At 44.1% G+C, this 15,155-nt stretch overlaps 1 protein-coding gene across 1 annotated transcript in view; it reads right to left on the reverse strand.

The window, feature by feature from the left end:
- LOC109868144 (NMDA receptor synaptonuclear signaling and neuronal migration factor-like) overlaps positions 1 to 9,226 on the reverse strand; it is a 53,428-nt gene extending 44,202 nt beyond the window's left edge. The window contains exon 1 of the mRNA XM_031802242.1: positions 8,878 to 9,226. Within this exon, the coding sequence (XP_031658102.1) occupies positions 8,878 to 8,948 (71 nt within the window). The 5' untranslated portion in view covers positions 8,949 to 9,226. The remainder of the gene's footprint in view (positions 1 to 8,877) is intronic.
- Between the last annotated feature and the right edge of the window lie 5,929 nt (positions 9,227 to 15,155).

Genomic DNA, 15,155 nt, shown 5'->3' on the forward strand with positions numbered 1-15,155 from the left:
GCTCGTCTGGTAGCATCTCGTCACTGGGTCACTCAGAAAAACTAATCATGACTCTGGAGTCAGTTTCCACCTAATTTTGCTCTCTTGAGAGCCAGGTCTGCCTTCTGCAGCCTTTCTCAATAGCAAGGATATGCTCACTGAGTATGTACATAGTCAAAGATTTCCTTAATTTTGGGTCAGTCACAGTGGTCAGGTATTCTGCCTCTGTGTACTCTGTTTAGGGCCAAATAGCAATCTAGTTTGCTCTGTTTTTTTGTAAATTCTTTCCAATGTGTTGTCACGGTTCATGAATCCACTGCCTCCCTCTCTCTTTCTTTCTCTCTCTCTCTCTCTCTCTCTCTCTCTCTCTCTCTCTCTCTCTCCCGTGTTTGTGTGGGCGTGGTTCCCAATCTCGGCCTGATTGTCTGTGCCAGCTGGAATCACTTATCTTCCCTTTATATGTTCTGTAACCAGTGTTTCTTGTTGTCAGATCGTTGTTACTTCTCTGAGGTTGTGTCGTGTGTCCGTGCTCATCTCTCACCGCCCTTGTGTGGATTATCTGCTGTACTCCCTCCTACCCATCCGGACACACTCCCCTGGATTTCTCAGCACGCAATCATCGGAAGATGCGCCCTAGTCCCTGGGTCGGATTCCGTCTGAGTACAGTCTGTCTGTCCTGTTGCTGCTGTAAACTGTATTCATTAAACCATCGTTGCTTGCATCTTGCATCCGCCTCTGTATTGTCACATGTGTCAAGTAATTATCTTTTTGTTTTTTCATGATTTGGTTGGGTCTAATTGTGTTTGTGAACAGAGCCCCAGGACCAGCTTGCTTAGGGAGCTCTTCTCCATGTTCATTTCTCTGTAGGTGATGGCTTTGTTATGGAAGGTTTGGGAATCGCTTCCTTTTAGGTAGTTGTAGCATTTAATGGCTCTTTTCTGGATTTAGATAATTAGTGGGTATCGGTCTAATTCTGCTCTGCATGGATTATTTGGTGTTTTAAGTTGTACACAGAGGATATTCTTTTGCAGAATTCTGCAAACAGAGTCTACATTTGGTGTTTGTCACATTTTGTGAATTCTTGGTTGGTGAGACGGTCCCCAGACTTCACAACCATAAAGGGCAATGGGAGAGAGAGAGAGAGAGAGAGAGTGCTACCAGACATGAGAGAGGAGAGCGACGAGGTAGTGGATTTGGGGTAGGAAGGAGGGGAGGAAGATTACAACTGAGAGGAAGAGAAGAAAAGGGCATATTAAAGATGCAAGAGAGGGAAAGAAGAGGAGGGAGAGCAGGATGTGGAAAGAAAACCAGAGGGACAGCAGAGATAGAGATAATGGAGGTGAAAAGTGGCTATGCCTGTAGCCCAAGACACTGAGGCTCTAGCTACACTAAGGTCATGGTGAGAATGCTACTATAGTATAGAGTTTGAACTCTGTAAGTATAGAGGTATTATCATGGGATTAAGAGGATGAAAGAAAGCATGATACTGCATTCAGATGTGCAGAGGCACATGCAACACACTCATGTCAAAACTACACAGGAGAGTCTCATTGTGCAAGAGAACACGTTGGAGACAAATCCACAGTATATAGTATTTTCTGAGTCTGTATAGGTCAATAATAGGATCTGTTCTGTTGGCTCTTGCTCTGTTGCAGATAGCCAATAGGGGGCACCGTTTTACTTCTGATCATGAGGCACTAATTGGGCCAATATAGAGTTATACACACCACTTCATCACACTGTAGATACCAATGTTGGCTGAGTTTACACAGGCAGTCCAGTTCTGATCTTTTTTCCACTAATTGGTCTTTTGATCAATCAGATCAGCTCTTTTTTGCGTAAACACAGACTAAATGCATTAGAAGTTCCTTTTCCTCTATCAATTCACAATCTCTTCCCTTTCATTTATCTTTGTGTCTTAATGCAGTGAAACAACATACTTCAATATCATTTAGAGGACAAACAACTAATGCCTGAAGACGACCATCAGTTGACTGGCAGGATTTCCAGTAGTCTACCTGCAGACCAATACCTGCAGACCAATTCCCCAGTCTTTCCCCTCTCATCGATAAACAATAGGCTGGCCAGCAAGATCTCTAAATGTTGGCTAATCAAATCTTCTCACCGTTTCACTAATTTAATTGGTTTTCTCTAACCAGCAGCATAACTCATCTCCCTGAGTTCAAATCCACGTGAGAATTGTGAGTGGTTTGGCTCTCTAATTGCAGGCTCTTGTAGGGGTGTTTTATAGGGCATAGGGGCCCAGCACTTGATCAGAGCACTGATGAAAATGTCACCTCGTCAGAGAGTAGGTGCCACATCAGCCTCCTAAACGCTGAGTGATGCAGCGAATTCTCACTTGCCCACGATGCAGCTCATCAAACACACACACACACACACACACACACACACACACACATAAGCACACGCACACACACAACCACGCACATAATTAGCACCCAACATGACAGCAGTGTCACAGGCCTTATTGCCATGTGTCAGAGTTACTTCGAAATTGGTATCATCTCACCCAATTACCGTAATTACAGCAAGCACGGTAATAGCCTCTAAGAAAGAGGGAGGAAGAGAGGGAATGAGAGGGAGGGAAATGTTAGCTTTTTACACTTGAGTATACTTAGTTTAGGATAGTTTAGCTCAGAAAAAGCAACAGATTAAAGGGTAGTAAAGGAATAAATAAGAGAGGGAGAAAACTATTATGTGAGAAGTGAGGGAGCACATAGTTTGAGCCCGTGGTCTATCTGCTAAACTGCATCACCACAGACAATGCCCTGGCCATAGAAATACAATGACTCATTCTACTGGCACTCCTTTCAACCTGCCTGCCATTTCTTTGAATGAAACCCCAAATATTCTGTTTTTGAATGTGAGAAGTGCGAGACCCACATCCTTCAGAGCTCTAGTAGTCCAATGCCCTTTCAACTGATCAGTCGAATGACGCTTCTTAAGGATACACAGATCAAGGATTTGGGGAGTTCCCTGATGACAGATTTTCAAACATTATCCAAAAGGCTGCAGGCCAGGGTGAGATAGCTATTGCTCTAGCCTCAGCAGTTTGAACGGTTCTGCAGTTTGTGTGATGTGTAATGCTATCAGGCATACACACCTTGGTAAAAGGCATGTGTGTTTCTGCATCTTCTCTGCGTCAATCTAACACGCCGCCTGCACTGTCCAATCAACATTTAGAGTGGCTGTGGGATGGGATTAACTGTCCGACCCCACCCACCTCTATACGATAAGCACTGTGTGCTGTAAAAAGGTGAAGCATCACTCTTCACCAGACGGTATATTCTAACAAGAGTGTTTAAAAGTACCGGTAAACAGTAATGACTGATGACTCAGAGACCAGACACACACCGGCTGTCTGCACACCCGCCGGCTGAGGTGTGTGTGACCTCCAGTCATTTGCTATGTCACCTGGCGGAGCTATTCAGTGAGCCCCTCCCTCCACAGAGGGACACTGTGTTTCCTGATGCTAACACTGGGAACGGAAGAGTCGGACAGAGGCCTCGCCACTGTGGATGAGCACAGCTGGCATCCATCACACAGACACCAGCCTACAGGAGCACAGAGGAGCCACGGAGCGCAGCCATATGTCCCACTAACACAGGACACACACTTTCACCTGAGACTGTCTGTTTCACTGCTTCAGGCTCACAGCCTCAGAGTTGAGCGTGGTTGAAGTGGGCTAAAGGAAGACGAAAGGAAAGACAAAGCATTGCACTGAATCAATAGATGGGATGCAAGGGGAAGGTCAAATAGGTAGGTAAGTAGGTAGCTAAGATGAAGAGGGAACATGGTACAGTGTGTGTTGTGATCCAGCAGGGATCTTTCTGGAACACAGAGGGAGAGAAGAGAGAAGGCAAAGGGCAAAGCTCAGTGGGATAGAGCAGGAGAAGAGGCACTGCAGAAAGAAGGCTTTGATATGAGGAGGAGCTTGCAGAGCTGCAGAGTCCTGGCTGCCCTTCAGACAGTGGAGAGGAAAGTAGGACGGGGTGCATCGAATAGGAGGGTAGGACTCTGTGTACCAGCAGGTGTGTGTGTGTGTATGTGTGTGTGTGTGTGTGTGTGTGTGTGTGTGTGTGTGTGTGTGTGTGTGTGTGTGTGTGTGTGTGTGTGTGTGTGTGTGTGTGGAGGAAATAATGATTGTTTGGTGTGTGTGTATGTATGTGCGTGCATGCGCGTATGTCTGTTTGTGTGCGTGAATGTGTGTGTGTGTGTGCGCGTATGTGTGTGTGTACGTGCATGCATGTGTGTGAAAAGCAAGACCACCTTTGGAGCTCCTGTGTGTTGAGCCCACAGACCCTGGCACCCTTTTAATAGCTTTCTCTAGTCACAATGTCGCGCAACAAAGGCCTGGCTGTGAATACCAAGAATATAGGCCAGCTCCTACTGTATAACACAGACAATGAAAGTATGGATTTGTGTATGAGAGAGACATACTGGTGACTCTGGGTCTTCCTTTCCTGTGGCGGTCCTCATGAGAGCCAGTTTCATCATAGCGCTTGATGATTTTTGTGATGGCACTTGAAGAAACATTCAAAGTTCTAGACATTTCTGGATTGACTGACCTTCATGTCTTAAAGTAATGATGGACTGTCGTTTCTCTTTGCTTATTTGAGCTGTTCTTACCATAATATGGACATGGTCTTTTACCAAATAGGGCTATCCTCTGTATACCACCCCTACCTTGTCACAACACAACTGTCTCTTCACAGTCCCCAAGTCCAGAACAGACTATGGGAGGCACACAGTACTACATAGAGCCATGACTACATGGAACTCTATTCCACATCAAGTAACGGACGCAAGCAGTACAATTACATTTAAAAACAGATTTAAAAAACACCTTATGGAACAGCCGGGACTCTGAAGCAACACAAACATTGGCACACACACACACACACACACACACAATAACATACGCATGGACTTAGTACTGTAGATATGTGGTAGTCGTGGAGTAGGGGCCTGAGGGCACACAGTGTGTTGTGAAATCTGTGAATGAATTGTAATGTTTTAAAATGGTATAAACTGCCATAATTTTGCTGGACCCCAGGAAGAGTAGCTGCTGGGGGATCCATAACAAATACAAATACATCTGACTGGCTCAAACGCATTAAGAAGGAAAGAAATTCCACAAATTAACTTTCAACAAGGCACATCTGTTAATTGAAATGCATTCCAAGTGACTGCCTCTTGAAGCTGGTTGAGAGAATGCCTATCTCAAGGCCACCAGACTGTTAAACAGCCATCACTAACATTGAGTGGCTGCTGCCAACATACTGTCTCAAATCTCTAGCCACTTAATAATTAAAAATTGGATGTAATAAATGTATCACTAGTCACTTTAAACAATGCCACTTTATATAATGTTTACATACCCTACATTACTCATCTCATATGTATATACTGTACTCCATGCCATCTACTGCATCTTGCCTATGCCATTCGGCCATCGCTCATCTATATATTTATATGTACATATTCTTATTAATTCCTTTACACTTGTGTGTATAAGGTAGTTGTTGTGAAATTGTTAGATTACTTGTTAGATATTACTGCATGGCCGGGAACTAGAAACACAGGCATTTCGCTACACTCGCATTAACATCTGCTAACCATGTGTATGTGACCAATACAATTGAATTTGATTTGAGAATGCCAAGACTGTTCAAAGCTGTCATCAAGGCAAAGGGTGGCTACTTTGAAGGATCTCAAATTTAAATTATATTTTGATTTGTTTAACACTTTTTTGGTTACTACATGATTCCATATGTGTTATTTCATAGTTTTAATATCTTCAGTATTATTCTACAATGTAGAAAACAGTAAAAATAAAGAAAAACCCTTGAATGAGTAGGTGTGTCCAAACTTTCGACTGGTACTGTATGTGTGTATGTATGTGTGAGCGATTAGGTTAGTAATACGCGTGACCATGGATTGATGAGTTCATACAGTATGCAGGTGAATGAGGGATGAATATTCTATGTGTTAGATGTGTGATCACAGTAATGAAGGTGAAGGATGGAGCTTACTGATGAGTGTACTGATGAGTGACTGATGATTGTACAGATGAGTGTACTGATGATTGTACTGATGAGTGTACTGATGAGTGTACTGATGATTGTACTGATGAGTGTACTGATGAGTGTACTGATGATCAGGGTCAGTGTCTCCTGACCCCTCCTGTCTCAGCCTCCAGTATTTATGCTGCAGTAGTTTATGTGTCGGGGGGCTGGGGTCAGTTTGTTATATCTGGAGTACTTCTCCTGTCCTATTCGGTGTCCTGTGTGAATCTAAGTGTGCGTTCTCTAATTCTCTCCTTCTCTCTTTCTTTCTCTCTCTCGGAGGACCTGAGCCCTAGGACCATGCCCCAGGACTACCTGACATGATGACTCCTTGCTGTCCCCAGTCCACCTGGCCATGCTGCTGTTCCAGTTTCAACTGACCTGAGCCCTAGGACCATGCCCCAGGACTACCTGACATGATGACTCCTTGCTGTCCCCAGTCTACCTGGCCATGCTGCTGCTCCAGTTTCAACTTCCACCTGACTGTGCTGCTGCTCTAGTTTCAACTGTTCTGCCTTATTATTATTCGACCATGCTGGTCATTTATGAACATTGAACATCTTGACCATGTTCTGTTATAATCTCCACCCGGCACAGCCAGAAGAGGACTGGCCACCCCACATAGCCTGGTTCCTCTCTAGGTTTCTTCCTAGGTATTGGCCTTTCTAGGGAGTTTTTCCTAGCCACCGTGCTTCTCCACCTGCATTGCTTGCTGTTTGGGGTTTTAGGCTGGGTTTCTGTACAGCACTTTGAGATATCAGCTGATGTACGAAGGGCTATATAAATAAATTTGATTTGATTTGATTTGATGATTGTACTGATGGGTGTACTGATGAGTGTACTGATGAGTGTACTGATGAGTGTACTGATGATTGTACTGATGAGTGTACTCAGCCTGGAGAGGGACCAGTTGTCTCTGGTGTGTATGACTGTTTATTCTAACATAACATTCGTACTCCAGTCAAGTGTATGACATGAGAGATCATGCCAATGTGTCAGACAGGAGATTGGTGTGTGTGTGCCATGTGATATTGTTACGTGCTCTAGGTCCCCTCTCTCTCGTCACAGCCCTTTGTGTGTGTGCACCGAGAATACTGCAGCACAGAGTTGTGCGCACACACACGCGGCATTGAATAAAGAGAGGGCTCACACAAACAAACACACATATCCATACACACACGTACGCACGCACACATACACACAGAATTATGTAACCATGCCAATGCCATCCCACATCTGTCTGTGGAGTAAACCCAGCATCTGCAAGGTCATTCAGCGACCTCCGTTAAGAGAAGACTACTGTGTGAAAACTCATGTATGACCAATCAGATACTGCATATTGATCTCTGTGAACTTCTCACCTAAATATTGTCCACCTTCTCTAAGGTTCATTTAATCTCACCAAGGCACAGCAGCAGCCATGACGGTACAAGGGAGTCATCACATGGATTACACTATTGGCCAAATCGAGTCCAGACCTATCCATCTCTTGGGAATCCATAAGCAGACGACATGCATTGAGAAAACTGTGGGTTCTTCAGCTCGATAGACCCAGACACTGAACACAGGAGACCTGCGCATAGCCAATTTAAGAACAAATGTTATTGCGGTGCTGTTTGACATTATAGCCTGGGTGAGGGGGTGTCAGAAATCTCCCAGATTAACTACCACACGGTTTATAGCCTTGGAGACCTGCCAAGTGGAGGAATTTGCTTCCTTTGCTGAATAACTTAACGGTGGTGTCTATAGGCATTTTGTTGCCCTGGTCCTACCGGTGCAATAACTAACTGTGATGGCTGATCACCGAAGTTTCCCGAGTCAATTGCGGCTGATTGATAAATTGATAGCGCAATCATTTGCCCGCAGGATGCAACACCAGTGCATCCAAGAACGGTAGCACTCTCTAACTTTTTTTATAATTTCAGCCAGTACTTTTGAAAGTGGTGCTCACGAGCCAAAACAGGTCCCCATTTTTTCTGTTCTACGTCATCCAATTGTGTACTACGTCAACCATTTCGTGAGATATGTTATGAATTCGTATCATAGCATTTTGCAATTTGTGTGATATGTTACAAATCCAATTTGTGCAATATGTTAAAATATTGTTTCTCTATAAAGATATCGGTAAATGGTAAGTGTCCTTCATATCTAATCCATCCAGTTGGAGCCTATATTTGTAGAAACGTCACCAGTGCAGTGGGACACATAGGCTACAGTAACATAAATGGGTTAGGCGATGTTGCCATCTTTTGCATATCATGTTTGAATTTGGCAGCCTTCAAGAGGTTATGCTATAGTGGTAATGTAACTTTTGTCTGTAAACAAGATCCAGACAGAGCATTTCAATTGTACTGCACCATACAGCTCTCCAAGATCAGTGAAATGTTCGCCGTCATGATGCACACTTGGAGACTTTCTTGCGTCAATGATAAGAACAAAGACAACTTTGGGCATCAAAAGCGGTAAATTGTGTGATTCTTCCACGCTATTTGTGCAACCAAGTCATGTCGAGCAAGCTGCAGACGCAGCGACGGGTTGATGTTGCTCCACGGTGGTTATAAGCTGTAGCCTACCTGTCCTGCACGGACGATATTACGTGGAAGAATTCTGGAGGACCCACTGTGAATAGATTGAGGCGTTTATAAACGCGCAATTACACAAATTCGTTGGTTATCCAAAATGTCACTATTATGTCACACTATGTTCAGTAACTTGGTAGCATAGCAGATCTATGCTACAGTAGGACGGCAATACTGATAGGCTAGTCCGTTGGTGGGTGGTCGATCGGGAAAGAGGGCAGGACACTCACCTAACTTTTGCTGCCACGGAAGATATCGCATCGTTTCTTAAATTCTTCCTTTTAGACACGACAGTTCCCATGCTGGCATGGAAACGACGCAGGCAGGAAACAGCTCATTCCAGAAAAACCAAGGATGGAGAAATTCGGTGAGAAAACACTATAACGTTAAAGGATATCCAGGAAAGACAGGCATTCCACTACGGCAGGAATCTTTGTGTTTTCAGGTCTGCAGAGCGCTCTCTCAGAAAGAAAACAATAGATTCAGCGCCTCTTCTCCCCACTGTGTCTAAAGAGTGCATGTGTGAGGTAACCCAGAATACACAGCACCAACAGTGCTCTCTCTCTTTCTCCCTCACCCTCTTTCTCTCTCTCTTCATTACTCAAAACGGAGAAAATGGGATGGGAGGGGGTTGGACTCCTGCTAGTCATCATCAGGTGTGTGTGTGTGTATCCAAGAGGGGCAGGGGTGGCAGCAGTAGACAGGAAACTGAGCAGGGCCATATAAGGAGTTGTCATCCCCCCACAACACACAGTGAATTCCTTAGGAATAAGCATGTATGTACACACATACCGGTGTGTGCAAGTGCATTGTCTCTAGAGGACTGCATTTTACTTGGTAAATTTTAGTGAAATTCTAAGGTGTCTAAAGTCAAGATATAAGGTCTGCACACATCCTGTAAGTATATGTTTTTGTGCTTAGTTGAGTGGCTTTCTAGCTAGCACAAAGTGAGAGATTGACATGACATACAAATTGTTAACCCACAGGGAAGGATACACTGGGGAATTGTGGTTGTCTAATCACACACTCCACTGGCAGACACAGCAAACATAGCCACCAGACAAAGCAGCAAGTAACGGGCCATCAGCCTTCTAAAACGAATCAATCAATCCACAAATCAACCTGCCTGCGAAACACATGAAGACCCTGCACGTCCTTGGGAGTTGATTGAATCTTTTTCAGTCATTGTTACACACACGCGCACACATGCATTCACACACACTCACACTGAGACAAAAGGGATAGAAATAAATCAATCAATCGATCAAGGCACCCCAGATCAGTGTGCTCTGAAGGCAGTTAGGCAGTAAATAATGTGAGGCAGCTGTGAGGAGCTTGGCCGGCAGCATGTGGGCCGACTGCAGATGAAGGCGGGAACGGAGGGATGAATGAAGAGAGGACAGTGTGGCTCACTAAAGAGAGGAGAGGAACAGCAGATGAAGGCGGGAACGGAGGGATGAATGAAGAGAGGACAGTGTGGCTCCACACACTAAAGAGAGGAGGAACAGCAGATGAAGGCGGGAACGGAGGGATGAATGAAGAGAGGACAGTGTGGCTCCACACACTAAAGAGAGGAGAGGAGCAGCAGATGAAGGCGGGAACGGAGGGATGAATGAAGAGAGGACAGTGTGGCTCACTAAAGAGAGGAGAGGAGCAGCAGATGAAGGCGGGAACGGAGGGATGAATGAAGAGAGGACAGTGTGGCTCCACACACTAAAGAGAGGAGAGGAGCAGCAGATGAAGGCGGGAACGGAGGGATGAATGAAGAGAGGACAGTGTGGCTCCACACACTAAAGAGAGGAGAGGAGCAGCAGATGAAGGCGGGAACGGAGGGATGAATGAAGAGAGGACAGTGTGGCTCCACACACTAAAGAGAGGAGAGGAGCAGCAGATGAAGGCGGGAACGGAGGGATGAATGAAGAGAGGACAGTGTGGCTCCACACACTAAAGAGAGGAGAGGAGCAGCAGATGAGGGAGGAAATAGGAGAGATGAATGAAGGTGAAAGACAGTCTAAAGTCAGGGGTGTGGCTCTGACTAGTGCAGGCAGAAAATAGATAGTGTGTGTGTGTGTGTGTGTGTGTGTGTGTGTGTGTGTGTGTGTGTGTGTGTGTGTGTGTGTGTGTGTGTGTGTGTGTGTGTGTGTGTGTGTGTGTGTGTGTGTGTGTGTGTGTGTGTGTGTGTGTGTGTGTGTGTGTGTGTGTAGAAAAGACAGAACAAATGGAGGAAAGAAAAGAAAGATGTGAGAAAAGGAAAAGAGACAGTTACTGTATTGGCCTCAACCATTGACCGACACCAGACCTTTCACTAAAAGCAGACATGTATGTGTCTGCCAGAGATATATGTATATCCTTTGGCCCCAAAACCACTCAGTGTTTGACTGAAGCAATTGCTGATCAATATTGGAGTCTGTGGAGTAGTTCTACCAGTCTAGTGCATGGCTGGAGTGTCGCTCTCACTTTACTCTGCCCCATTGAGTACTTTGAAATGACATCCATCCTTCCTCCTTCAACCAAGGTGATCTCAGATCTAACATGATCAGAAATTATGGGGAAAATCTTGCTCTCAACCATACATCGTAATTAGATTTGGGAGAGCTGAGATGATCTCATTGCCAGTAAGAAATTATATGTCGCTCTCCGTGGTCCTGAAAAGAAAGAGCAGACGCATTTCTATACTTGATCAGATTCTGTGAGACTGGAAGAAAGAAAGTATAAGACAATTTCCCAACAAAATCCAGACAGCCCCACTTGGCTATATGGTGTGTCACTCTCCATGGTGCTGAAACAACAGGTCTAACTGACTTGGGGAAAGAATATATGTCGCCCCTGAAACATCAGTTCAGATATACCACTAGGATGAAATGTGTTTTTCTCTCCGTGGTCCTGAAACATCAGTTCAGATATACCACTAGGAGAACATGTGTCGCTCTTTCCATGGTCCTGAAACATCAAAGTCCAAACGTAATACTAGGAGAAAAGTTGTCGCTCTCCGTAGTGCTGAAACAATACATACAGGTCTGATAGCTACTCTACTGTAAGTGCATGTTGATAGCTACTCTACTGTAAGTGCATGTTGATAGCTACTCTACTGTCAGTGCATGTTGATAGCTACTCTACTGTAAGTGCATGTTGATAGCTACTCTACTGTAAGTGCATGTTGATAGCTACTCTACTGTAAGTGCATGTTGATAGCTACTCTACTGTAAGTGCATGTTGATAGCTACTCTACTGTAAGTGCATGTTGATAGCTACTCTACTGTCAGTGCATGTTGATAGCTACTCTACTGTAAGTGCATGTTGATAGCTACTCTACTGTAAGTGCATGTTGATAGCTACTCTACTGTAAGTGCATGTTGATAGCTACTCTACTGTAAGTGCATGTTGATAGCTACTCTACTGTCAGTGCATGCTGATAGCTACTCTACTGTCAGTGCATGCTGATAGCTACTCTACTGTATGTGCATGTTGATAGCTACTCTACTGTAAGTGCATGTTGATAGCTACTCTACTGTAAGTGCATGTTGATAGCTAATCTACTGTAAGTGCATGTTGATAGCTACTCTACTGTATGGGCATGTTGATAGCTACTCTACTGTAAGTGCATGTTGATAGCTACTCTACTGTCAGTGCATGTTGATAGCTACTCTACTGTCAGTGCATGCCTGCCACACAGTGTTCAGACAGACAGTGGCATGAGAGTCCCACAGGACTGAACAAGGACAACCTTGATCTCCTGGCAGTTTTAATAGGTTAGGAGCACCAGAGCGCCACCGCTCTATTTCACTCAGAGGAGCTGCTCATGCACATGAAGGTCATTGTCTTTTAGTTGCTAACAAAGCGATCCTCTGAAGAGTATTGTGTCCATATTAGGACAGTCTCTGAAGAGTATGGTTTACATATTAGGACAGACTCTGAAGAGTATGGTTTACATATTAGGACAGTCTCTGAAGAGTATGGTTTACATATTAGGGCAGTCTCTGAAGAGTATGGATTACATATTAGGACAGTCTCTGAACAGTATGGATTACATATTAGGACAGTCTCTGAAGGGTACGTGCTCATATTAGGACAGTCTCTGAACAGTATGGATTACATATTAGGACAGTCTCTGAACAGTATGGATTACATATTAGGACAGTCTCTGAAGAGTACGTGCTCATATTAGGACAGTCTCTGAAGAGTACGTGCTCATATTAGGACAGTCTTCTGAAGAGTACGTGCTCATATTAGGACAGTCTCTGAAGAGTACGTGCTCATATTAGGACAGTATCAGCAGGAGTTGTAAAATAGGGTCTTTTGAAATGAAGGTAATAAAGAGGTGGATGGAATTAGAAAAGACTGAGAAAAAGACTCAAAGGACAGACTGTGGCGTAAAGAAGCATGTGCCAGAGAGTGGGACATTAATTATGAACTGCCATGCTTACCAGCATAAGTTAGAGTTCAAATCTCTGAGGTCCTGTGGGAGTGTTGAAGAGAAACAAGATATACTGTATGTCTACCTTATTGATGGCTTGTCTGGTTTTGTTTACTGTTCAATACCTCCGTTCTGCTATCTTTCCTTATATAGAAATTTCACAAATAAATAAATAAAGGATGCAAATGAAGATATCTACATCATCATAGAATGCAGTTAAATGGTTCTTCACCAACATGAAGAGAACTATGGATGTATTTATCTCAGAGGGCAGAGGTCACCTGACAGGAGAAAGAGAGAGGGGATGGCCAGAGGAGATAGATGGCAGCAGGTCAAATTACAGAAAAGGAGGGATGAGATTAAAACGAAGTGTGCCCAAGGAGGAAAGATTTTCTCAGACATGATGGATAGTGCAATCGGCGGGCAGGAAGTGAGAAAGTGATTTTGTGCGTGTGTACACAGTGCAATTCGGAAAGGATTCAGACCCCTGGACTTTTTTCACATTTTGTTACGTTGCAGCCTTATTCTGAAATTGATTCAATCATTTTTTTCTTCATCAATTTACACACAATACCCCATAATGACATCACAATACCCCATAATGACATCACAATACCCCATAATGACATCACAATACCCCATATTGACATCACAATACCCCATAATGACAAAGCAACAAACAAAAAAACATACACATTTTTCAAATGTAAAACAAATACACAACACAATATCACATTTAAATAATAATTCAAACCCTTTACTCAGTACTTTGTTGAAGCACCTTTGACAGTGATTACAGCCTCAAGTCTTCTTGGGTATGATGCTACAAGCTTGGCACACCTGTATTTGGGGAGTTTCTCCCATTATTCTCTGCAGATCATCTCACACTCTGTCAGCTTGGATGGGGAGCGTTGCTGCACAGCTATTTTCAGGTCTCTCCAGAGATGTTCGATCTGGTTCATGTCTGGGCTCTGACTGGGGCACTCAAGGACAGAGACTTGTCCCGAAGCCACTCCTGGGTTGTCTTGGCTGTGTGCTTAGGGTCATTGTCCTGTTGGAAGGTAAACCTTTGCCTCAGTGTGAGGTCCTGAGTAATCTAGAGCAGGTTTTCATAAAGGATCGCTGACTATCCTGACTAGTCTCCCAGTCCCTGCCGCTGAAAAACATCCCACAGCATTATGCTGCCACCACCATGTTTCACTGTAGAGATGGTGCCAGGTTTCCTCCAGACGTGATGCTTGGTATTCAGGCCAAAGAGTTCAATCTTGGTTTCATCAGACCAGAGAATCTTATTTCTCATGGTCTGAGTGTCTTTTTGACAAACTCCAAGCGGGCTGTCATGTGCCTTTTACTGAGGAGTGGCGTCTGTCTGGCCACTCTACCATAAAGGCCTGATTGATGGAGTGCTGCAGAGAGATGGCTGTCCTTCTGGAAGGTTCTCCCATCTCCATAGAGGAACTCTGGAGCTCTGTCAGAGTAACCATCGTGTTATTGGTCACCTCCCTGACTAAGGCCTTTCTTCCCCAATTTCTCAGTTTGGCCCGGACGGCCAGCTCTCGGAAGAGTCTTGGTTCCAAACTTCTTCCATTTTAGAATGATGGAGGCCACTGTGTTCTTGGGGACTTTCAATTCTGCAGAAATGTTTTGGTACCCTTCCCCAGATCGGTGCCTTGACACAATCCTCTCTGAGCTCTACGGACAGTTATTTTGGACCTCATGGCTTGGTTTTTGTTCTGATATGCATTGTCAACTGTGGGACCTTATATAGACACGTGTGTGCCTTTCCAAATCATATCCAATCAATTGAATTTAACACGTGGACTGCAATGAAGTTGTAGAAACATCTCAAGGATGGTCAATGGAAACAGGATGCACCTGAGCTTAATTTCCAGTCTCATAGAAAGGAAATACTTATGAATACTTATGTAAATAACGTATTTCTGTTTTTTCCCCCCACAAATTTGCAAAAATGTCTAAAAACATGTTTTAGTTTTGTCATTTTGTTGCTATTGTGTGTAAAATGATGTGGTTTTTTGAAATTTAATCATTTTTAGAATAAGGCTCTAAAAAATGTAGAAAACTAGAAGGGGTCTG

This window comes from Oncorhynchus kisutch, linkage group LG23, assembly GCF_002021735.2.
Source record: "Oncorhynchus kisutch isolate 150728-3 linkage group LG23, Okis_V2, whole genome shotgun sequence".
NCBI classification, from domain to species: domain Eukaryota; kingdom Metazoa; phylum Chordata; class Actinopteri; order Salmoniformes; family Salmonidae; genus Oncorhynchus; species Oncorhynchus kisutch.